We start from the raw sequence: 26,195 nt of genomic DNA, 5'->3' as shown, positions 1-26,195 counted from the left end.
TCAATACATTGCCTAAGGTGATACAAACACTCGTTGATGGTCTAAATCTATACACAGATTTACTTGTATAAGTAATTAAGGGTAGGGTCTGTTCTGTTCAGCTTAATTTCAGTTTAGTTTAGTTTAAATCAGTTTCTAATTTCTTCTCTCATAAACAATTCATCTCAACTCTATTCAGTTCAATTCAACTCAGTTTAATTGTTTTTAGTAAATCAGAACAGGCCCTAGGTACATAATAAGCTACTTTCATAGTCAAATAGGCCAACACATTATTAAAAAAAAAATTAAAATAGAGTGGAGTTAATACAAAGTAATGTGTATAAAGCTAATCTCCAAACTAGCCTTTTATCTTCCTTTACTTTCTCTCTTGTCTCTTTCATCTAATTACTTTCCCTTACCACTTTGTCCCCCCTCATCTGTCCTCTTCCCCTCTTTCTTTAATTCACCCATTCTCTCTTTCCTTCCTTCACTCTCTTTAAAACTTCCTACCATCTCATTTTTTTGGCTCAAAATCAAAACACACCAACAAAACCTCTTTCTTTCTTTCTCTTAATTTTTAAAAAGAAAAAATGGATGTAAGTTTTTTTATTTTCTTTCTTTTCTTATTCAAAAAATTTATGAATATGATGATTAAGGGTAATAATAAATTGAATTTGATGTTAATTACAGGAATATAGGTGGAATTATCATGTGCCTGCATTTGGAGGGTGGGATTATGAAGAAGATGATCTGCCTTATACGCAGTGTTTTGAGAGTGCTAGACAAGCTGGTTTTGCTCGTTTTGCTGCTGCTTATTCTGATTCTGCTGATGTTGAAGATAGAGATTTGTATGTTGCTGGTGATTTGTACCAAAATGATATTCTTACTCCTGCCGTCATCGTTGTTCCTCGTCGCAGGGTACGTTTATTTCATTAGTCACGTATACTGTTTTGAAATGAAACATAAATTAGTAGTCGTGTATACTATTTTGGAATGAAATTGGTTGGTATGTTTTGTTGATAGGTCTTCTTGTGGTTTTTGTGGGAAATAAAATTGGATCTATATATAATTGATCAAGCAGATTTATCAGTTGATATTTTATTAATGGAAATTATCTTACTGAATATACCATGAATAAAAAAAAAAATTGTTTTTTTTAAAATGCCGTTATTATAAATGCTTCTACTGTTGTTAGCCCCACTGTCTGCATGCCACTATTTCCTGCTAAAAAGCATCTAATAAAAAAAACCTTAACATTCTTTTTATTTTCCAAATTAATTAATTGATTAATTATTCTTGGACATTAGATAAATTCTGAAAGGCAATAACTAACCTATTTTTGTTCATACTACTACTATGTGACATACTATTGTTGTATAAAGTTGTAATAATGCGCATAAATAATCCAGTTTAGTCAATTATTATTGACCATTCTTGTAGGCCAAATTTGTTGATTGTTAGTTGGATCCGTATCATATAGTTCATTTCACAATCATTGAGAAGGTCTAAAATCACAAAATGGATAGATTTTTGTGGCTAGAAAGGAGTACATATAACATATTCTATTATTTCATGTCTTAATAATTTCATCGTCAAGATACACACACAACCCTATAGATAAGATAGCGTTGATATAAAATACGAAGTATATTGTTGTACTAACATTGATGATGTGGTGTTACTAAAACACGAAAAAACCGTGTCCGGTTTTCACTAAACTAATCTCCCTATCAACAAACTAAATCATAATTAGATAAGTAGTGGCATGCTCCATGTTTATAAAGCAACAACTTAAAGTTACAACATGTGCTACAACATGATGATGATTTATGTTGAATAACACCAATGTTTTGCATAGTAATATGTAATCTTTACTTGTTTATATCATTATTTATTAATATGTTTAGTTGTTGATTATGATGACAAATTGACAAATGTAAAATGTTTGGTAATTGGTTGATAAAAAAAAAGCAGAGAAAAGGAGGATACTCACATAATAAGAATGTGAAAGGAGTAAAAAAACAGGAAAAGGAAGAATATAATTGGGGAGGATATTCATCATATGACATAAAGGAACCACCAAGTCCAATAATCTCACCTCCAAAGCCAACTAAGAAGTCTAAGGCTGTTGATGAAGATTTGTACAAAATTCCTCCTGAATTTCTCCATGTCAAACCTAGAAAGGTATTTTTATTTTCCACTTTATTATCTTTTCTTTTTTATTTTTTCCCTTTAATGTCTCTTTTTAAATTTTTAAGAAAATTAGACTTTTTTCAGTTTTCTTTATTTATTATAATAGTATAATTATGTTTTTTATTTTGCATATAGTCATCTTTGACAAAGGAGTAAAGGAAGAAACTTTTTTTTTATCATGTCTTTTTAAAAAAAATTTAAAAATTAAAGAGTTGGACTTTTTATATTTTTTTATTCTTTATTATTGCTACATATATAGGGTTTTATTTTTCTTCATAGTCATCTTTTACAAAAGAGTAAAGAATTTTTTTTTTTTTATTGGTTTTGCCTTTTTTGCTTTTCTCTAATTATTTTTTTGTTTGGTTTTTTGTATTGCAGAAAAAAGGATTTGGGCTATTTTCAAGCTGTTTGCAGCCTGCTTGTGCTTAATCTTACAGCTTAGAGATAATGCTGGTTTATTATCAATATAGCTTAGTCTTAAAAGCTTGAGGAATTGGAAGAGAAGTTTAGTATTTTCGGCAGGCAAAATATAATCACGAGTTAAATATGTTGGCCTTGAGCTAATGAAGAGGATTAAGGGTGTAAACGAGGCGATATTATTTAGAATATTTCCTCTATATATATAAATGGGTTGTAATATTAATTTTCTTCCAATTATGCTTTTGTAAAAAGAAAAAATTCAGTTGAAGAAAGGGGAAATTTATGGGTTGTTATGACTTATGTAAATTTATGGCTAGTTTACTTTCTGAATGGTAAAACTTGGAGCTTTTCCAAAAGAAGCTACGCATTCTTTTTTAGTCTTTTTTTCCTCTTTTATACTTTAATAATATACAAGCATGTCACGAGATGTATTATGGTACGTGTATTAAATATGGTTTAGCTAATTTTTGGGTCTTTACAATTGTACCTTTCATCACAAACATATACATGAAAAGATGAAAGGATTTTGCTTGAAAAGAATTACAACTTGAGATATTGGTAACCCTTTATCTTTATCTTAGCTTTGGTCTTTTAGCAATTCTTCTCCATGAAGATGGAAGTTAATGTGTATTCTAACTAAACAAAAAGAAAATGTTTTTTTTTTTTGCTTTCTCTTGTTATAAGAAAGGGTGCTTACGTAATTATGTACCAATAGTATTGTGTAAGCCAAGTGCATTAACAATTGGATGACGCACCTCTATAAATACATGCGCCCTCAGGCATATATACATATATATATCCGAGTGTACCATAGACATTTTAGTGCCTATATATACTTCGCATATATATACTTACTACATATATTAGAGTATAATAGACGCTTTGGTTATTGATGTATGTTGAGAGTTTCTCATGAAAACAACCTATGTTTCACTCCTAGTTTATGTAAATAATATAGATATGTCATTTTCCTCTTTTTTAAAAAAGGAAGATCTATTAATATGAATCTTCTCCTGTTAAATCAAGTTATTGGAAATTGAAGCGCAAAGCTAAGGAAAATTAATAGAGAAAGAGACTTGGATACTAGAAATGTAGGCACCCCCAAATTATCAAAGCTAAGGCAATTGCTAAATTTAAAGGCTTCTTTGAATCTTTGTTCATCTTTACATTTTTGAATTTTAAACTTTATCTTTTTATCTAAAGAAGTGCACCCTTATACTCCATATTTAGAGGCCATTAAAGCTAAAGAATTGTCATTATAATTTTCCTTTGTTCCCTTTTTAACTCCAAAGTGGAGCCTTGTTAAAAAGTAAAGACATTATATTTAGTGTTCAAAGATGAATGATAGTCCCCACTAAGCACACCCACAACTAATTAATAGCTTTGTAGTTTATAATTGCACGATTGGACTCACAGGTGCATTACTCACACTTAAACCAACCCTTAAAAAGCAAGGTTATTTCTATCTTCATAGAAAAGATACCTCAAAAACCTTTCTTTAAGAGCTATCCTGTTTTAATATTATGGGTAGTTTTAATAGGATTGTTCGCCTTCATTTAGTCGTACTCATAAAGTCATAAGTAGTCGATGATGGTAATAGATCAATAGATGTCAGTGTCATATGTTCCGAGCAGGTCTCACACGTCCAATTTATGGCCGAGGTTGGGGGGTGTTGGTTGTGGCTGTGTGAAGTGAAGTTACAGGTTTATGGTTGAAGAGTCAGGAGGAAGTACAGAACATTTGGATCTTCGACCTGTTATGGCTTTTCAAATTCTTAAATTGCATTTCCAAAACACGGCATGAATACAGAAAGTTGGAAACTCAGCTGAATAACAGAAAAAGGTCTAACGATCTCAAACTTGTTTAAAGTTTTTTGGGCACAAATGAACACTTTCATCATGTAATTGATTAATATTGACTGAGGCAAGTTTTACAACACTGCGTAATTGTGGAACCTTAAAACTCTACGACCTTTCCAACCAAAACTTAATATACACACAATACATCCCAAATCACCCATAAATCTTACATACACGCTTAAAGAGATCGAGAAACATCATGAAGCTTGTAAAGCTCTGACTCGAGCAGTCAACTCTCTTACTCGGCTCCTCAAACGATCAGGGTTGCAAAAGAAATCAGCAAAAATACGCCTTTGGAACTCTACCTCAGATGTGTGATGTTTGACAATCTACAGAAAAAGGACAAGTCATTCATAACGAGTGTAAGAACTAAATTGCAGAATCTTTTACTGAACCCTGAAGTATGAAGTTTCAGATGAAAACTGATAGGTTGATACTACACACTCGTTATATAGAGCATGCATGACTTATTATCATCGAAATCCAAAGATGGAGAGCACATAACACAAACCTACTACAGCAAATCAAACTTCTGAATTATTATATGAATTACAGTGTCACTGTATATATTATATGTAAAAAGAAGTTGTGATGGTTCCAAAAGCCCAAAGACTTAAACTCTCTCTTATAAAATTAAGAAAATAAAAACACATGAAGAGACAGAAAACCAAGTTATCATAACACCAATATTTTACCTCGTTCTTCTTGTAATGTTCAAAATTAACATTCTCAATAGCAGCAGAGAGTCTTGCATTGATCTTTTCCATTTCATCAAGCTCCTTGGTCAATTGCTGTCAGAAGAAGTGCATTAAGATTAATTTTATCATGCACAACTAACCGCACCTTACAGAGGACTTGAAAGTGACATTATAATTTTTTAATCAGCTCGTTTAGCAAGCACCTACATTGACACAATGAAGGGTAACTTGTGCAATAGTGAGCCTGGTGCACATTAACAGTTATTGTGTTTATCAATTGGGAAAGGATGGAGGGAATAAACAAACATACAGCTGGAAGACTTAATAGCATGGTTGCGTCACAAAGCACTCATTATATTCACACAAGCAAGGACCATTGCAGTATATTCACATATAAAAATGCAATATCAACGTCAAGATGTATTGAGAAAAGGCCAAGACAAGTGAGACTATATATGATAGCAATGGGCAATATTCAGCTTGGCAAGTAATAATGAATTGGTGAGATACCCTTTGTGTCAGTACAGGCAGCGCTGTCGTTGACGAGGCAAATAGCAACTGCTGCAAACTCTGAATTAGAGTACACCTGAAAAATGGAGATGGGAGCCCCTTAAAACAAAATAATAGATAAACCCTGCAAACTTCTTCAAACTAATTAGGGAATTGCAGAATGATAGCAGATTTTTACTCACAGCTCATTGATGCATCTATTTCGATCCTCGATAAGCAAATTTTCAAGGTCAGATTGAAGAGTCGTCAAATCTGACTGAAGGCTAGATATCTGTTGAACAATTCCTGGAGCTGATACATACGTTGAGGCACTAGTTTGGGCATCTGAAAAAGGCATATAGATTAGCAAACATGCACACAAAAACAAGACTGGCAATCTGCCTTGGGGGTAAGGGACGAGGGTGGAGATGGAGGCCAGGTGTAAGCAGGCAAGCAGCCTAACCCCCGAGTAGTTGAGGCTAGTAGAGAAAGAGGCTAAAATATAAAAATTTTGACAAGAGCAAGCAATTACTTGAATATATGCTTAAAAGATCTCTAACACCATGCAAGAAATTGTCCCTGTCATCTACAGCCCCTTGTTCTTGTACATCAGATGCAGCTTGAGTCAAGGCTTGACAACGACCCTGTCAAGATAACAATATCATCATGAAACAAAGACATGAATCCTGGAATGAAATGAAGTCCTAACACAGGTCCAGAGTAGTAAAATTATCAGGACATGGCAAGAATAAATGAATAAACACCCAAGGTTTCTTTGCTCACCGACTTAACATGATAAGCAAAATAGATTAAATTCGTCATAATCATAAACTACCTCTGCTCCTTTAGGTTGGTCACAGTTATTATTTGCACAAAGAGAGGTGTAGAAGGTGCACCATGTGTAACAAACAGTAGGGGATACAGTATTATCAGCGAGGTTTATGTGAGAAGAAGCAGAAATTAGAGTGTTGTAGGTGGGATTTGTGTAAGTTAATGTAGGAGAGTGTTGCATGTAAGGTAGGTAGGGGCAAAAGGTAAAAAAAAAAACGTTACAAATATGGATGAAAGAGTAAGTGTAAATAACTCAAAGGAATAGCTGAAAAGGACTGCATAAAAAGGAACAAAGGTAGTACAAATATTTCAAAGCAATTTTGGGGTGTTCTTGCTAGCCTACTATATGATCGCGAGGTATGGAATGGCATTCACCAGTCACCACACTGCCAGCAAAATGACAATGGAATACACAATCATGGATATTATCAAGCCTCATCTTTTAAATAAAGGAATACGAAATAAATAAATATCGTCTATTGCTCCAGATAAGTAAAAATAATTGTTTCACTTTCTCCTTTGTCATACTCATAGTACATTACCTTTGTTTTTTCATTAAGAGTAATGCTTGGACTTTTTCAAACAAGAAATCTTTAGGAACCAAGTACAATCAATCAATCAATCAATCAAAACCTTAATCCCAAAAGTGGGGTCGGCTAACATGAACCAAATTTGATTATTCCGTGTAGTCATCAACATAAATCTTTCTCCTCCATCCCTTACGATCCAAAACTTCATCCTCACGTAAATCCATGCACTTCATATCCTTCCTCACTCCTTCCAACCAAGTCATCTTTGGTCTCCCTCTTCCTCGTTTAATCCCTCCATGGTCCCACTCTTCCACTCTTCGCACCGGTGCACCCTCGGGTCTCCGTCTTACATGTCCAAACCAACGCAGACGATTTTCCCTTAATTTATCTACAATGCCCGCCACACCTACTTTCTTGCGAATAACCTCATTTCTGATTCTATCTCTTAAAGTGTTTCCACACATCCACCTTAACATGCGCATTTCCGTAACCTCCATCTTTTTAATATGCTCTTTCTTAGAAGCCCAACATTCTGTACCATAGAGCAACACTGGTCTTATGGCAGTCCTGTAGAATTTTCCCTTCAACTTTAAGGGAATGCTGCGGTCGCATAGCACTCCCGTGGCCGCTCTCCATTTAAGCCACCCTGACTTAATCCTGTGGGTCACGTCTTGATCAATGTCACCATTCTTCTGGATGATCGACCCTAGGTACTTAAAACATTCACTCATGGTCAAATCCTTTCCATCCAAACTCACCACTTCATTGCTTGTCCCCCTCTGAGTGCCAAAACGACATACCAAATATTCAGTCTTACTCCGACTTAGCTTAAACCCTCTAGATTCCAACCTTTGCCTCCATTGCTCCAACTTGACATTAACCCCATCCTTAGTCTCATCCACCAAAACGATATCATCTGCGAACAGCATACACCATGGAACCTCATCTTGAATTGGTCTAGTTAATTCGTCTAGAACCGTTGCAAAAAGAAAAGGGCTTAATGCAGACCCTTGATGCAATCCGATTGTAATAGGGAAATCTTTTGTCAACCCTCCGCATGTCCTCACATTTGTTGACACATCCCGATACATATCCTTAACTAGGTCTACATACCTTCGTGGGATACCTTTCTTCAACATTGCCCACCAAAGTATCTCTCTTGGCACCTTGTCATATGCCTTCTCTAAATCAATAAAGACCATATGAAGATCTTTCTTCTTTACCCTATAAAACTCCATCATTTGTCTTATCAAATGGATTGCCTCCATAGTAGATCTCCCAGGCATAAAACCAAATTGGTTATCTGAAATGCTTGTGCATGCCCTCAACCTTTGTTCAATCACCCTTTCCCACAACTTCATAGTATGGCTCATAAGCTTAATTCCTCGATAGTTAGAACAATCTTGAGCGTCTCCTTTGTTTTTATAAACCGGGACCAAGGTGCTCTTCCTCCAATCTTGTGGGATCCTTGTAGCCGTCCATATCTTGTTGAAAAGGTTTGTTAACCAATCAATACCAATCTTACCCAAACACCTCCACACCTCTATCGGTACCCCATCAGGGCCAACCGCCTTCTTAGGTTTCATCTTCCTCAGTGCAATCTCCACCTCTACTCTCCTAATCCTTCGCACATACTCCATGTTGATTTCTTCATCACTCATAGAGGTATCTCCTATCACAACTCCATTACTTCCATTAAATAATTCATCGAAGTACCCCTTCCACCTGTCCTTGATGCCCTCCTCTTGCACTAGGACCATTTGGTTCTTATCTTTGACACACTTCACCATGCCAATATCCTTCCTTGCCTCTTGTCTTCTCTTTGCCATCTTATAAATGATCCTTTCTCCCTCCTTGGAATCAAGCTTTTCATAAACCTCCTGATATGCCTTTTCTTTTGCTTGGCGAACAGCTGCCTTTGCCTTACTCTTAGCCTCCTTATACGCTGCAAAGGTTTCATCACTCCTACATTTTCCTAAGGCTTGATAGCATTCCCTTTTTTGCTTAATTACTGCTTTCACCTCTTCATTCCACCACGAAGTATCTCTCTGTACCGAAGTTCTTCCCCTTACTTCCCCTAAGACCTCTTTGGCCACTCTTAGGAAACAGTTCTTCATTCGTAACCAGGTCATGTCCGGATCCACCTCTCCATCCCAATCCGCTTCTTCAATTACCTTTTCTGTAAAAACCTTAGCTTTTGCATCCCTTAGGGTCCACCATCTTATCCTTGGTTCTTCTTGTCTAACTTTAGGAACCAAGTACAATAGATAATATTTTCGGCAGAGTTGTTTATTCTCATACTGGTTTTTAAAGTCATTATCCACAGCAATAAGAAATTTAATTGTACTACTAGTATATTCTCTATTGAGTTAGAGCACCAATTGCGATCATATATAATCATGACCAGTATTCAATGAACATACCACTCGTCCTTTTGTTGCCAAGAGGTATGACTGAAGTTCTGACTCGATAATTTTAAGCAATGAATATGCTCCAAGCATTGTTTTCTTTTCCAACTGGCATGCTATCTTTAAAAACTGATGTCTTGCAAGCTGGTTAATCAAATGATTGATGAACTGCCAAAAATAAAAGCAAAAAAAAAATACAAAGTTAATAACCAAGTAATACCCTAGGCAACAGCTGACAATTGTTTGTCTAATAGAAATTTATCCAAGCCTCAAGGAACAAGTACGATAGCGTAAGATGATACGTTGATTCAAGTATTACATAACTCTTACGACAGTTCCACCTTGTTGAGCAATTTCATTCATAGACAAACATTATATTCCATTGGAAAATACAAAGCTTTTCAGAAAAATCTTACATAAGAACAGAATTTTGAACGCATAACTCCAAAAGGAATAGTAAAGTAGTGTGCAATTTACTGTGTTTCAGGGGAAAAAAAATGCTATATAACCACTTGTCACCGCGTAAGCTCCTCATTTGTGGAATTCAGGAGAAGTCTAATGTAGCAGCAGAAAAGAGAGGAACAAAGGGAAACGGAGATGCTTTAACAAGTTCAAGATTATGTAAGGATCAATCAAAAGTGTAAGGAAAAAAAAATCCCCATCAATTGACAATGACCACTGGAAGGGTCCACGGGTTTTGTATTCTAGGACCTCGCATGGCTAGCATCCAATTCACCACATGGTAAGCTTTTGGAGGACAAACTGAAGTACCATACATAAAAACAAGTTATTTTGGCAATTGTAAGTATTAACTGATAGAGGAACTGATGAGAACAATCCACCAGGCATTAAAATAAGTTTTCCTTACATTTTGTAGTTAACCTAAAAAATAATAATTCTATATACACGTACATGCTCAAATTGACTTGAGAAGGATGTTCTTCCATCTTTGCCTTTTTCTACAAAACATATACTAAGTGCACATGTTTTGGCCATTTAAGTCAAAATTGATTCTTTGCAGCCACAATGTTCAGCTGCGCACAGCTGATTCCTCATAACCCCTACCCCACCAGAAAAAGCAGGACATATGTGGGAGCTGTGCTAATGATAGATGTATGCAATATTTCATTCCTCATTTGTGATGCAATTGGACAAAAATATAAAGGTCATTTCAGTATCTCCTCGTATTGCAAACTTTTGAGTGTCGCAACATAGGCAACAAGCATTTTTTTAAATATAACAAAAAAGATGAGTAAAACTCCACAAATGTTCCATCTTACCGCCTTTTGCCGATTAATATAGAACTCCTGACGCATGATTTTTAAATCATAATCACCTGCAATGGATGGGTAAATGTGCATTTAATTCTCAAGAAACAACAAATCACTATAAGCTAAATCAAGGGACAGAAAACTAGGCTAAGCCACTAGTTAAGTGAAGAGATAAATTTCAAACACTGGATACCTTGCAAAATATATGTGTCTTGAAGTTGAGCCAATTCCCAACAAAGATCAGGAATAGTCTACACAGATTAGGTAGAAAGTATAAAAAAGAAAAGAGATTTAGTACAGATAGTGAAAGCAATATCATCTATCAAGGCCAACATAAGATACTGAAGTGAAAAGTACGGATAAAACAATGAACTTATAAGCTGGAGAAAGCAATATATTGCATTATGACTATAGGATTAACTTCAAACTAAAATATATATTGTAGGATAAAGAGGTAATATTTAGGTATTAATTCAAGCCTAATTACTCTGGATCATTTCAACTTTTAAAGGCACAGAAAAACAGGAGCTTAGTTACAACTTATTATAAGAGATAACCACCCTCTATTTCCATAATTTTCATGACACAGGCAAGAAGCAAGCAATAGATAAACTTATATCTTTGACCCTATATTTCTTTATCATAAATATCCAGGAAAACATCGAGCAAAATTATCTAGCACGGCAGTAAAGGAGTTACACTAGAATTGTCCCCAAAATGTAGTGTAAAAGAGGAACAATATGCCTGTTGAGAGGAAACAAACCTCTGATAAAAACTTGTCTTCTTTGTGATGAAGATTTGAAAGTTCTCCCACCAATTCTGCATGTTTCCTCCTGTCCATTGGAAGTGCATATGAGCTCATATACTACTATCAAGCAAGCACCACGATTGGCCACAGAGCCCACTAGGAAATGCGAGAGACACCAGCATGCTATGTGTCATCTAGAAAGTGAAAGTTCTAGAGACAAATTCAGCTATTTCGAAATTAAGAACAAGGTTACATGTATTTTAAGCAAGTCATAGAATTGATTTATTCCTTTTATCAAAAGATGCAGAAACTTTAGACCTTCTTTCATTAATCCCTCTGGAATCTATGGGGTCCTAAATAAGAAGAATATCACAACAGGTATAATCATCCCAAATGGCTAGGAAACAAGACCTTCAAAGGCCCATCGGCACCAAATTTTTGTACATAAGATTACAAAAATATAAATAAAAAATAATTTTTAAAAAAACAAGAAAACCTTCAAATCCAATGTATGACCATAATCCTACAAACACAAGCAACCTACGCTAAGAAAGGCAGTAACATGCAAAAAAATAAATAACTTAACCAGCAATTAACATGTGACTGGCTTTATGATATGATGCAAATTAAAAACTCACCTATGCAACTGAGAAGTTTAAAACTCACTCTCTCCATCCAACTATGTCATCATAGGAAAAAAGACATCCACATTTTAAACTCACATAAGTCACATTTGCTATAAGTCCAATCCATCAAAGAAAATATTTCAAGAAATCATTTTACAGAATAAGTTCACAACCAGAATCCCATGTAATCAGGTTTTACCTGCTACACTATTTGCTAGGTAGGGTCGTTGATTGTCAGGGGATATAAAACTCTACTGCTTTTTTTACTGCATTAAAGTAATTCAGTAAGTTCTTTTGGAACAAACCATGAGATTATGACAACTCTTGTGGACGTAATGGAAGGAATATATAGCATCAAACTATTTTAGGGTTCAGGACATTCTACTTTAGTCTAGCATACAATCTGTGACATTCTTTTTGGGGTAGTTAATCTGATGACAAATTATCCATCTCCATGAGCAGGGTAGTCTAGAGAGTAAGCTCTTTCTAATCTAGCATTCTGGCATTTCCGGGATAGAGACAGGTATATAAATCAATCAACGTGCATTTAAACCAATGGTTAAGCAATCCTTTAACAAAAAGGTAGCAAAAAAATTGATAAATTCAAACCTTTGAGATTCACCCCAAAAGACAAAAGTTAAAGTTCTCCCTTCCTTTCCCAAAAAAATAAATAGAATAACAAATGTAAATAAATAATTAAAAAAAAAAAAAAAAAACTATTGATGTCTTATGAAAAACAGAAAAAACAACCAGATTGACCTATTACCTGAGAGAATGGAGATCCATATGAATGTGAGCTTCATCTGAAGCAACTTGGGATTTAAGTGCCATAAGAACAGCTTGCTGCTTAGCATTCTCTACTTGAGCCTCCACCCACTGCTTCTCACTTGTCCCAAATCTGCCATACATTAATTGAGGGGGTCAGCACTAGTGTGAAAAATGATCCACAAAGAAATAAAACTCAAATTTCACCCACAACAAGAATGCAAGACAAGTAGGGCAAATTCATAACACTTCTATAAAAATGGGAGATTCTCTTACTCTCCATCTCCCCCCAGACAAAGACAAGTAGACAACTATATAAACAAGGGAATTAGATTACTTATTTAACATCTCTATCATAGAAATGTAGGCCACTGCATTGTCTCAATGAAATCTCCGCATAGCTGTTATAAAATGTAAGTTATACAATCAAATTAAGAACAGGTTGCTATAATTAGGTAGCATATCCCATGCAAAACACTATCACCAAGATAATAGATAAATTACTAAAACATACGAAGTATGTGTATACATACATGGAGCGAAGTCTTTGCAGCTCAGAGACACGTTGATGATGACAATTTTCTAAATCTGAAACAAAGAGAAGAAGGGTTAAAATCAGCATCTTCTTGGCCAGCACTGATTGACAAGGCACAACAAAGCATCAATAGCAGATACATTACTTTACCTGTGAGGCTTTCATCAAGCGACAAATCAATGGACCAATAGATTAATAGCCAAACTATAGTTCTGTATTGATTTTGGCATAGATATTTAACAGTGCCCTATGTGATTAGAAGAATATTCCCAAACTTTACACACTTGTCCCTATTAAAAGTAAGTGGTAAACCTATTACGGCAATCACTAAACAAAGTGAAGGAGCATATTCACAAAACAAATATCACTATCCTGAAAAAAAAATTGAAGTTGATGTCCAAGGGTTCCCAAAATAAAAATTAGAACTTCAAAAGGAGTAATACTTTCAGAATTTAGATGTCTACAGATATTTATAAATGAAGCATTCCCAATTAACATAACAACAAAATTCAGAAAATAATGACAGATAAACAAACCAAGACCAAAAAGTCACGTGCTTCCATTGAATGCATAGAAATTCCTTGTCAAAATTTATATCAATGAACAATAAAATCTTGATGTTAAAATTTAGCGTGGAACATGAAATTAAAATAATCTTCAAATCACTCGCGTGTTCCACAAGTCAACATGGGATCTATATGTCTCATGTGAAGTGAGAGTCACAGTATTTAACAGTCATGCAACATTTATCATGCAACCACTATAAATGTGTAAACATTATATATCAATCACATGAACACTTACAATTTTTATGAGCAAGGAAAAGGAGATAAGACAGGGAAAAAAAAAAAAAAAAGCTAAACAAGCAACATGACTAAAATACCTCTAACGAGAACATTCGAGATGTCATCCAAGCTCACCCAAGAGCATTTAGCTTTTCCATCCTGAGCAACTAGCCGAAATGGGACCTTATAACAATAATCAAACATCACACTAATCAATAAGCCATGAGGCTCATGAACAAAGGATAGCACTAGTGATGCAACATGAATTTGAAATAAACAGCTTCAATAAATACGTAATTACATGTCATACATACCGAGTCCAAATGCTTGGAAAACCACTGACTTAGTTCCTTTGAACAAGCTGAGTCACTATTTAGGTACTGATGAAAATCTGAGTATGCCAAATATATGCCTTCATCTGCCAAAATTTTAAAAAAATAATTAAAAAAAAAACCTTAACAACCAGCCTATCACAGCAGAAGTTTACAATCAATATGGACCTGGCTATGATGGCTACAACTTCTGTTTTTACCCCATCACATAATTTGTAATTTACAAGTTGGTACTGGGAGATAGGGACATAGAAGCCATTCACTAATTGAAATACTTAAATAACTATTTATTCCACCCTGTAAACAGAAATTCTTCATGCTTTAACTATTCCTAGTGCACTATGTATAAATAACCCTTTTCTTTTATTAAGCAGATCATTCAACAGAATATATATATATATAATCCCCATGTGTTGCACAAATAGAAAAACACCAACAAGTAAGATAGTTGTAGAAATCGAATCAAAAGAGCAATAAGATATCCAACGGATGTCTTCATTAATGCAATATCAAAGTTTGCTATAGTTTTCCCTCAGTACTTTGACTCCTACCTTCAACAAATTAAAGGAGTTAAATTCAGTCACTAAGTGGAGGTTTTGATCAAAAGTTCACATCTTTCCTCCTATAGACTATTCCTATACCTTCAGCACAAGGAATAAAAAACTTTCCTCATCAGGATCCTTTACTTTCGCCCTATTGACGAATTGCAGATAACTGCTAGAGTTAGCACTTAGCAGAGATGAAAGTCATATCTAAATAACATTTAGTTGCTTATATCAGATGATAAAATTTTGGGTACTTAAACTGGATCTTCGTCAAGGTCATAAATTATCCATCCTAGGAGGCCATAATTACTACTACTAAGAGCCAAAAACTGGTTGTCAACACAAAAATATATAACATTGAGCTTTTGAAAATTGATCACCACGTGACAGATTTGGAAACGTTGATTGGACTTGAGGAACTCAGACATAGTACCTCATAAAGTCATAACGCTCATACTAGTATATAATATAAATAATATCATAGTTCCAAAAACTAATTCCTTTCCTTGTAACATTTTAAGAAGGAATTAAAATATTATGAAAATCGAACCAGTTAAAAAGACAGAGCAGATATATACCATTTCCAGAATGATAATGCGCCAACTCCTGTGCAGTTGAAGCAATCCTTCCAAGAACTGCATTCATCTAATAAACAATGAAACAACATAAAACAATTGCAGACGTGGATGGCAACAAATCTTAATGCCAGTAAAGTCTTCCAACAGGTGGAATAGTGCCCAACAAAAGAAAAGTAAATAACAGGAAACCTCAATCTTTTAGCTATATCAAGTAACTAGTCCATTCACAATCTCGTACCAGAGCAATACGCATACCTCCACATTTTTTGATGAAAGGCTATCTTCCATTGTACTAAGTTGTCCTGTAACAGAAGATGTTGCTACAACTCTTGCTCTTTTCCCTTGGATCAAAGATGAAGCCTGGCCAGTGAGTGTATCATATTGAGACTGCAGCTGGTTAAGCTGTCTCTGCAGCTCTAGAGCTTCAGCTTTGTATGCCGAAGTTGCATCCCTAACTCACAGAAGAAATAAGTTACGGAATCATACAGCACAAAATGCTCTTCTTTCTTTTTAGATAGAGCATAAAATATTGACCATGCACTATATGCAACTACGATAGCAGATAGATTATTAAATTTATTAGAAAACATTTTTACTTGGTGATAACAATATTAATCAAATATTTGGACATAGAGCTTACAAATCTCACATAATGTGAAATTGTCAAAGTACTATGTTAATTCACACAAGCTGGGACATCCATGCAAGACAATATAACTGCAAATTAATATCATTAGACAAACTAAATAGGACACTCTGCAGCACACTACTTGCTATAGGGATTGTGCATTATCCTGATGGAAACACCAAAATAGAGATCTTGGTTCAAAGGGAAAACTGGGGTTGTGCAATTTCTCATTTGACCACATATAAACCGTCATACGATGCTACATGGAACAGAAAAAACTACAAAAATCTTTTCACTATTCTTTTGTCAGAATAAAAGATAGCATCATCACTTACTCAAGTACAATCATAGGTCATTTCGATAATCATAAATATACAAGTCAAGAAAGGAGAAAATCACCAACGCATTCTATTTTCAAGAATTATTAACACTATGTTTGAATACAGAGAAATGGAGAGAAGGGAAGAGGAGAGAAAGGGAAGGATGCAACATCCTCTATTTGGATACATAATGCAAGGAGGGAAGGGGAGGGAATTGGAAGGATCCATTGTTGGAGAGATTTGGAAGGAAAATGGATGTTCACCTTCCCCCTCCCCTCACCTCCCTTTCCATCCCCTCTTTTTCCTTCCCCTCCCTTTCCCTTCACTATTGTTATCCAAACATGGTATAAGTGAACACACCATCAAATGATCTTATTAAGCCTAAAATTTATTGCATTTGGGGGGAAGCAACTATCACAATACCTAATTTCCTTCAGCCCTTCTTCAGCACCAAAAACAGCCTCCTGATTGTCTCTCCTAGCGGAAAAGGCAGATATACTATCATGGGCGAAATCCAAATCTTCCCCCTGCAAAAAAAATATGATGATTCCAGTGGATAACCAAAGTTGAATTTAGCACATTTAAGAAATCAAAATTTCTGTCCTGTATGTTATTTTTATTTCATTTCAGAAGAGCACATGTGTATGAGTGTATCCATCTGATTACGCTCTAACACAGAGTACTACAAAAGATGCAAATGGACATATCTCAGAAAGGCATCACTAGATGATGAACTTTCCAGTAACTAAAAGCAAGCAGATAGTCACACAAGAGAAAAGACATTATGGTCATACCTCCAAAAACTTTCCTTCTTGTATAAACTGCTCATACCTGGAAAAGAATATATTGAAATGTTTTTTGAATTAGTAAGCAAAATATGAAAATCACAGAAATTTATGTTACATCTATCACACGATAAATAGGACCACTATTACATTTTCACTTGATACCAGCAAGCCCTAGCCATGTTGGTACAGCCCTCTCACAAAAAACTTAGACTAAGCATGAGTTGCATTTGTTCACAGAATCTATACTAAGTTATCATATTGTGGTTCTGCTAAGAGCTAGATTGATCTAGAGAATACTCACACACAGAAAGAAGAATAACAAGAAAAACTATGAAAACAATGCAAGTGCAAATTTGAATTTGGGAATTAGGATAGGATGAGTCTATTTAAGTAATGATCAGAGTGGAAATTACCTAAGACACTCTCCCAAGGCTACACTGAAATCTCTACTATCCCATAAAGCATGCATCCATCCATTATTCTATTTTCTCCTACCTAGTTACACTATTTCACCGCATAACAAACTATTTTGAGCCTCACTCTTAGTCTATTACCACCTAAACAAACTCGATAAGTCAGTCACTAACATTATAGGTGTCTAGCACAGCTGGTCTTGATCTATTAAAAGGACTCATAAGGAGAGTGTTTTTAAACCCACTCCTGAAGTGTTGATAAACCATTCTTTGGGAGTGGACTTCCAAACAATTTTCTTATATTTCCTATCATATATTGTGACATTTTTCCCTGACTAAAATAGAAGGCAATTTTGGAATAGAAACCCTTAAACTCATACATAGATTAAAATTCCCTAAAAAATTACACACAAACTCAGGTAATGTTTGGTTGACAAAGGAAGTAGAAATTCGCATGAAGTTGGAATTTGTGGGAATTAAATTGCTTACTTTTTAGATTCATGGGATTTTTCTTTGTTTGGTTTGCAATGTGGGAAATAATTTCCCATAGGAATTTCTATTTACCTAAGGGGAGCTAGGTAATTAGATTCCTACATATTGTGGGAAGTAAAAATTCCACCATTTTTTTGTCAACCAAACAACTCTCACTAATTACAATTCCTAGGATTTTCCAATTCCCACATTTTCTTATGCTAACCAAACAACACCTCATTATCATTACCTCAATTTCAAACCGCAACAAGCCAGCACTCCGTGTTAGGTCAAACAAAATTCAAACCATAATTTCAAAGGAAGACATTTGGTTAATCACCACAACAAACACTTAATTCTGCACTAAAATTATTCATTTAAGCCCTAAAACTATCCAAAAAAAAAAAAAAATACATTCACCTAAATAGCAACAAAATTAATTATCTGCCAATTGCAATCACAATTTTCCAAATTTCACAACAAATTACTGCATATTCAATTCCAAACACTGACATTGTCTTGCTTGGCATTAAATCAAAATCAAATCAAACCCCATTTCAATTGAAGCACAAATATGATAAAATTAAACAAGCAATGATGGAAAATCAAGTGAGAGAAACGTAACTGAGAAACCTCCAAAGGAGAGAGAACATTAGAAGGACGAAGATTGGAGCAAAGCCAGTCAAGAATGGGTCGAGCGTCGTCGTATTGAAAAGGCCATTCAAAGCTATCTGGGTCCAATTTCTGGTGACCTTCAAACCCTAGCTCCCCTAATAATCCACACAATCTTGCTCCACTCATAATAAATTTCTGGAAAAATCGAAGAAATTACTCCAATTCGGAACTCATCAGATCCTGAAAATGTAATTAACCAGTGATTTTTGTTCGGTGTGATCGATTAAATAGAGGATCGATTGATTGAATTTGAGATGATGAGGGAGAATGTGAGTGAGTGAGTTTGTTCGAATTGTTTGGAGTTTTAAGGCGTTTTTTTTTTTTTTTTTTTTTTTTGAAGTTTTTTAATTAATCGAAAAATGGAGTTTGAAAAATGGAGAGAGTGGAGAAGCAGGGGAGGAGAGAGAGTGATGCGTTTAAAGGGGGTAAATGGAATTGGGCTTCATATCATTACTTTTTATGGATTGAGATTGATTATGTTGTCCGACTTGAATTGCTCCCTTTTAGGCTTAGCTCTAACAAATCTTTAGTAGGTTGGGATTTGGTAGAATTTGTTACAAATCTTTAGTAGGTTGGGATTTGGTAGAATTTGTTACATACAACCGAGTATACTGTAAGCCCCATTAAATCAAAATTAGTTTTTACTCTTTATTTGATGATTAAATGAAAAACAATCATCAAAATGAGTACAAAATACCCGGGTGTACCTACACCCAGGTGTATATAACAATCTCTCGAGATTTGGACAATTTGGTAATGACAAACTTTTAAATAAATCGGATGTACAATAATATATTATACATCGGTTATAAAGTTACCCTGAAATGAGCAAAAGTAACCCTAATGTGAATAAAATTTACCCTGACATAAATCAAAGTTACGAAGTATTTATACTTTATTGATAAAAGTTACCTAAAAATTGTAAAAGTGACCCTAAATTTGATAAAAGTGACCTTCGATATACAGTAAAATACAGTACACCTAATGTATATAAAAATTATTGTTTGGTAATAATGTTATTTGCCTCTAGTTGATAGTCTTGGTACTCCCTCCATTGGGGACAATGAAATATGCTTAAGCATGGTGACTTGTGGCCTTGGGTTGTGCATGGATCGCCTTTAAAAAGTTGTGACACGATAAATAGCTTATGCGTTTTGGTTCAAGGCATGCAAGCTTGGAGCAAATCACAGCCTAATTTTAGTTCACAATCATCTTTACTTGTAGTAAGCTCATTCAAAATAAATTGCATCTAGCATTTCTTAGAGACGGATGAATAACTTTTATTAATAAAGTCATATGTATGGCCGTTTGTGACTATGCTTTTTTATTTTGGTGTTGGAAGAAACATTCCCGAGTCCTAACCATTGTTGCAATATGGAAACCAAATGTATGGTCTCTTTTTCTTATTTAGGATCTGTTCTGGTTTACTGAAATGAACTAAACTAAAATAAATTATTATGAGAGAAAGAAATTAGAAACTGAACTTAACTGAACTGAATTGAGCTGAACTGAACTAAACTAAATTAAAATTAAGCTGAAGAGAACAGGTTCATAAAATGTTCCTATTTAATTTTTTCCAATGTTGATATGTTAGGAATTTCTCTAATGAGGTCTATTGAGTTGAATAATTTTTATTTGATATAAATTTATAATAATAGCTCTAGTTTGGTATAACCTAAACCTTTTTTTTTTTTTTTTGAACAATGATATGACCTAAATTTAACAAGAACAAGTAGTAAGTAATGAGAATAAGGTAAAAAAAATGATACCTAACTAATGCTCGGGGATGATAGTGGATCCTGAACCAAACCCAGACCCCGATCTTTTTTCACAAACATGGATCATAGAAATTTAGACTTGACGGATCCAAGTCGAATTTGGGTCCTTTTATGAAATAGCGAACACACATTTTTAAAATTTTTTAATCATCTAAATAATAATATTCTCTAAGGACCCCAAAGGGCAACGGCCCAATTAATCAAACTCACAATTTAGGAAAAACAGACAAGTCATGTCTCTCTCTAGTCTCTGCCCCAAATGACAAAACCTAGTCACTTGTAAACAATATTTCTCGTATAATTTAGGAAAAATAGTACTGTGGAACCCGTATTGAACTCGGAGCCGCAGAACCACTAAATTTGGGTATGAATTCTTTAATACCTAACGAATTTAGTTGGATCTAAATCTAACTTAGAATAACTTATTTGACTACGAATCCATTAGGGTCTTATTTAGATCCGTCCTATTGTCATTCCTACTAATACTTCGTATATGCTACTCTACATACTATGATGCCATATGTGTTGAGACTTTTATGTGGTAAATGATCACGTCATTTGAGGTTCATTCCTATTTTTCGGAACTTCTAATAAAGTCAATAGTCACTTGTTCATTAAACCCACATCCTCCAATAAATTAGAGAATGACATAATCAATTTCACAACCACAGCATCACAAAATAATCTGTGTTGTTGCCACTCATCAATTTCCCACAAGATTTTTACTTTAATTAACCAAGTATTTGAATATTCACTTAATCAATTAAAGAACAAAGTGTGATTATTCTCCTAATGTGTTCATCAACAATTGGTTCCGTCATGATAACGCAGTAAACAAGCTGAAAGATGCACATTCACTAATCTATACTCCGTACCAATTTTGTGGACATAATTAGCAGTTTAACTAGCACTTTAGTGAAGCAACTTAGCTTCTCATTTTATAATAGCCAAGCATGTGAGTATTTTTTTTTTGAGGGGAACCATACGGTGTAATCATTAATCAATGGACAAAGTGTCCGAGAGTACATAAGGAGCAACTTCTGGGGGACAATGATTCACCCAAACTTGCCCTACACCGAAAGGCCTTAATTTAGCTAAATGATGGGCAACGATATTGCCATCTCTCTTAACATGAGCCCAAGTAAAAGAAGAAAAATCATTACATAAAAATAAGATATCTTCTAGAATTCCATCAAGATCAGAGAAGTAAATCGCACCCTTGGAAAGCCGGTTCACAATAACTTGGCAATCAGTTTCCAAAATGACATCTTTATACCCATACTTCCTGGCAACACCAACAGCAAAACACAACGCCTTTGCTTCAGCCACTTCAGGAGGCCACCAAGCTCGTACTCTACGGGAAGCAGCCAGCAGCACCCTCCCTTCACCATCACGAACCACGGCACCCATTCCAGCCCAACCCTCTTCAGCTAAAGACGCATCCGCATTTACTTTAACAATGCCACTAGGAGGAGCAATCCACCTATTGCTGCTGCGAGTGCGCTTAACAGGGGCAGGGGTATAAATCTTCTTGCTATAGGCGCCAAAATCATCAACATACCTCTGCATACGAGCCAAGAGAATAGCATTTGGAGTGCACTTACCCTCAAACACCTTCAGATTTCTCTCCCCCCAAATGCACCACATAAGGAAAGCCACTCACTGCCTGAGCTTCACATTCACATCTTCCCAACTCACCACCATTTCGCACAAATCAGCAGGTCTCCTCTGGATCATTTCAGCACAGCCACTGTCCTCCCAAAGCCCCTGAACACGCTGACAGTCAAACAAAGTGTGGGAGCTTGATTCCATCGCATCCCCACACCAAGGGCAGGCAGTTTCCTCGAGCATATGACGTTCAGCAAGGAGAGCACGAGTGGGAAGAGTTCCTGTACATAAACGCCATAGGAAGTGTCTGACTTTAGGGGTTACTTCTAATCCCCAGATAGTCCTCCAAACACGGTGAAAATCATCCATATTACAACCTTTTCCAAGCATGTAAGCAGTTTTGGTAGAATATAACCCATCATTTGAAAAAGCCCAAGTTAATAGATCCTTAGGCTCCCTCAAACTAAGCGGAATAGAATAAATACACTTTTGATCCCTCTCATTAAAATGAGCAGAAATCAAGTTCTCATTCCACTCAAAGCGACTAAAATCAATTAAATCGCTAACCTGGTTAATACCTTCACAAGGCTCAGTTGTAATGAATCTCCCGAGCTCATCCGCAACCCATGGATCCCTCCAAACATTCACCGTCGAACCATTCCCTATGCGCCAAATAACTCCTTCTTTAACCAGTGATTTTGAGCTCCATATGCTCCTCCATGAGTAACTACCCGCATAGCCAAGAGATGCATCAAGAAAATCGCAATTTGGGTAGTACTTAGCTTTCATGACCTTACTAAGAAGAGAGCCATCCTTGAACACAAGCCGCCACGCTTGCCTACCAAGGAGAGCATCATTAAAGACACTCAAGTCACGAAAGCCCATCCCTCCAAGGCATTTAGGTGTACACATCGCTGCCCAACTCCGCCAATGAACCTTCCGTCTCATACCTTTTTGGCCCCAAAAGAACCTAGCCATCGCACTTCCAATCTTCTCAACAACCGAGCATGGAAATCTATAAACTCCCATAAAATATGTCGGAATAGCTTGGATGACTGCCTTTAAAAGTACTTCCTTCCCAGCACGAGATAAAAGTTTCTCTTTCCACCCTTGGAGCTTCTTCCATATTCTATCCAAAAGAGCCGCAAATATAGCTTTTTTTGAACGACCAACCACCGTAGGTATCCCAAGGTACTTCTCATGTCTATCGACCTGTCGCATATTCAGAACACTCATCAACTCATCTCTTTGCCCTTGTCTAACACCTTTGCTAAAGGAAACTTCCGACTTTTCATAATTAATTTTCTGCCCGGATGCAACTTCGTACTTGTTGAGGATATCAACTATGGCTTCGCATTCCCGTCGGTTAGCTCTAGCAAAAAGAAGACTATCATCTGCAAAGAGGAGATGAGAAACAATCGGCCCATTACGACTTGCCCTTGCTCCATGAAGAACCCCGGACTGGACTCTATTCTGCAACATGAAAGACAAAGCATCTGCCACCAGAATAAAAAGGTAGGGGGATAAAGGATCTCCTTGCCGTAAGCCCCGGGTAGGAGCAACCTCCCCACACACTCTCCCATTAATAATGAAAGAGTACTTCACCGTCGACACACACATCATTACAAGATTCACCCATCTGCCATCAAATCCCATAGTGAGCAGTAACTTACGCAAAAACCCCCATTCCACTCTATCATAAGCCTTACTCATGTCCAATTTTAGGGCTATCGTACCCTTTTGACCCTTACTCCTTTTCTTCATAGTGTGAAATAATTCCATTGCAATCAGCGCATTATCAGTAATTAATCTCCCCGGAACAAAAGCACTCTGGTTCTCAGAAACAATTCCAGGCAAAATTAATTTTAATCTCATCACAAGGGCCTTCGAGACAAGCTTGTAGAGGACATTACAAAGACTTATGGGTCTAAACTCTGCAGTAGTTTTTGGTTCGTTCACTTTTGGGATCAAGGCAATGTTAGTTCTATTTACAAGATCAAGAGATGAATGACCATGCAAAATATCACTAACAAAACTAGTCACATCATCACCAACAATATGCCAAAATTTCTGATAAAATATAGCGTGCATACCATCGGGTCCGGGAGCTTTGCAGGGGTGCATTTGATTAAGGGCCGCAAAAATTTCATCCTTCGTATAAGGCTTGAGCAAATCGAGATTTTGCTCTGTAGAAATTGTGCTTTGAACATGCTGCAGTACTTCATCAATACCCAAATCCGAAGGCAAACCTGACCCAAAAATACCTTGAAAATAATTGGTGATTACCTTCTCAATCTTTTTACCATCACTCTGCCACTCCCCTTCTTCATCAAAGATCCCTTTGATAGTGTTCTTTTTCTTCCTTTGCGAGGCTTTGTGATGAAAGTAACTCGTGTTTTTATCCCCGTCCCGAATTTCAGCCACTCTAGAGCGTATGTACCAGTGCGCTTCTTGCTTCTCGTGGAGGGCATTAAGTTCCTTCTCAAGACGAATACACTCATCACAACTGGCTGGGGAAATCACGGCCTGCTGAGCAGCTCGAAGAGCTGCTTCAATGTCTTCAATTTTGCGCCCAAGATCGTCAAATTTTTCCCTGCTCCAATCCAACAACTTGCTGCCAACTGTTAGAAGTTTCACCACAACATTATCACCAACACCATCAGACCACACCTTGCGTACTGTCTCTTCACACTCTTTGTCGAGAAGCCAAGCTGTCTCAAACATAAATCTTCTTTTGTTCTTCTTCTTTCGGGCACCATTATCATCAAAACGAGTTAAGATGGGCGTGTGATCCGAACAATATCTCAATAGGTGTTCCACATAAACCCCGGGGTAGAGATTGAGCCATGAAGGAGAGGCAACAAAACGGTCCAGCCTTTCCCTGATTTTAGTGGCAGCAGCATCCCCCCTCTCCCAAGTCCACCATTGGCCCCGAAAGCCAATATCTCGAAGCTCGCACGTATCCAAGACTTCACGAAAACTAGCCATCTCCCTTCTATCACGATCCGAACCCCCCTCCTTCTCATCATACGTTAATATTTCATTAAAATCTCCACCAAAAATAATTGGCAAAGAACTCCCCTCACATAAGTGTTGAATGAGCTCCCACGTACGATATTTATTCGAAGAGTCCGGCCACCCATACAACCCCACGAACCTCCATTTCACCCCACTCTTTGTAACATCCCCACATAAATGGTTTTGTGAAAAAGAAACAAGGGAAAAATCCACCTTATCAGCATTCCAATACAAGCAAATACCACCCGACCTTCCTACACTCGAAACACCAAAAGCATTCGAATAGCCAATTCTATCTTTCACACCTTCCGAAACCAACTTACTGATCATAGTCTCCGAAATGAACACCATGTCAGGGGCATAGAGATTGCTCCACTTACGGAGCCTACGAACTGACCAAGGGTTGCCCATCCCTCGGCAGTTCCAGCATAAAAGACTCATTGGACCTGGCGGGGTTGGTCCACGCCAACCTCCGCCATTATATCATCTTGGTATTCAAAACCCACCTTCGAACGCTTCACCTCATTTGCAACCCTATCTTCGAGAACATCCTTCAGCAAGCTAACCCCCCTTTTCTGCCCCAACTCCAAATTACTACTCCCACCTGATGTCCCCACTCCAACTCTGGCAATCCTCTTGAAAGCTCTCACTCCACCAGACTTCCCAGTTGGTTCTTGGACTTCAGGAGTGCCAACACTACGACCACAGTCCTGCACATTAGCACCTCCTCCCTCCTTGATCATAGCAGCACCTACACTCCCCACCTCCACTTCATCAATTACAGCAAGCACACCCTTATCTCGATCACAAGTAGTCAGGTTCTCACTTGGTTGTTCAATGCACTTGAGAGTCGGGTCAGCTTCCTTGGTTACAAATAACTGCCGTTTGCCTTTTGTAACTAACT

The 26,195-nt window shown here is 36.4% G+C and overlaps 3 protein-coding genes across 4 annotated transcripts; 1 reads left to right on the top strand and 2 right to left on the bottom strand.

Moving 5' to 3' along the window:
- The first annotated feature begins 455 nt into the window (after nucleotides 1-455).
- LOC145568285 (uncharacterized) lies at nucleotides 456-3,004 on the top strand. Of its 2 annotated transcripts, none has more exons than XM_081627718.1 (4): nucleotides 456-575; nucleotides 670-897; nucleotides 1,951-2,163; nucleotides 2,551-3,004. In XM_081627718.1, exons 1-4 carry the CDS (start codon nucleotides 570-572, stop codon nucleotides 2,599-2,601), a joined length of 498 nt encoding a protein of 165 aa, XP_081483844.1. In that variant the 5' UTR covers nucleotides 456-569; the 3' UTR covers nucleotides 2,602-3,004. The 2 variants fall into 2 exon arrangements, with proteins under 2 accessions (XP_081483844.1, XP_081483845.1); XM_081627719.1 differs by having other exon boundaries at nucleotides 1,954-2,163; nucleotides 2,551-2,977.
- A 1,479-nt stretch (nucleotides 3,005-4,483) lies between these two features.
- LOC145568284 (AUGMIN subunit 3-like) lies at nucleotides 4,484-19,256 on the bottom strand. Its single transcript, XM_081627717.1, has 18 exons — nucleotides 18,838-19,256; nucleotides 17,335-17,371; nucleotides 16,964-17,067; nucleotides 15,848-16,043; nucleotides 15,593-15,659; nucleotides 14,452-14,555; nucleotides 14,236-14,320; nucleotides 13,351-13,405; nucleotides 12,819-12,950; nucleotides 11,442-11,511; nucleotides 10,872-10,929; nucleotides 10,688-10,743; nucleotides 9,423-9,575; nucleotides 6,171-6,282; nucleotides 5,842-5,983; nucleotides 5,660-5,735; nucleotides 5,147-5,242; nucleotides 4,484-4,780 (listed from the first exon to the last, which is right to left on the bottom strand). Exons 1-18 carry the CDS (start codon nucleotides 19,011-19,013, stop codon nucleotides 4,649-4,651), a joined length of 1,851 nt encoding a protein of 616 aa, XP_081483843.1. The 5' UTR covers nucleotides 19,014-19,256; the 3' UTR covers nucleotides 4,484-4,648.
- A 2,405-nt stretch (nucleotides 19,257-21,661) lies between these two features.
- On the bottom strand, nucleotides 21,662-22,312 carry LOC145566085 (uncharacterized). Its single transcript, XM_081625627.1, has one exon. The coding sequence runs from the start codon at nucleotides 22,310-22,312 to the stop codon at nucleotides 21,662-21,664; it is 651 nt and encodes a 216-aa protein (XP_081481753.1).
- Between the last annotated feature and the right edge of the window lie 3,883 nt (nucleotides 22,313-26,195).

The sequence above is a fragment of the Chenopodium album genome, chromosome 11, assembly GCF_948465745.1.
Source record: "Chenopodium album chromosome 11, dcCheAlbu1.1, whole genome shotgun sequence".
NCBI lineage: Eukaryota > Viridiplantae > Streptophyta > Magnoliopsida > Caryophyllales > Amaranthaceae > Chenopodium > Chenopodium album.
The sequence above is the reverse complement of the archived record's forward strand: the minus strand, read 5'-3'. Positions and strand labels throughout refer to the sequence as shown.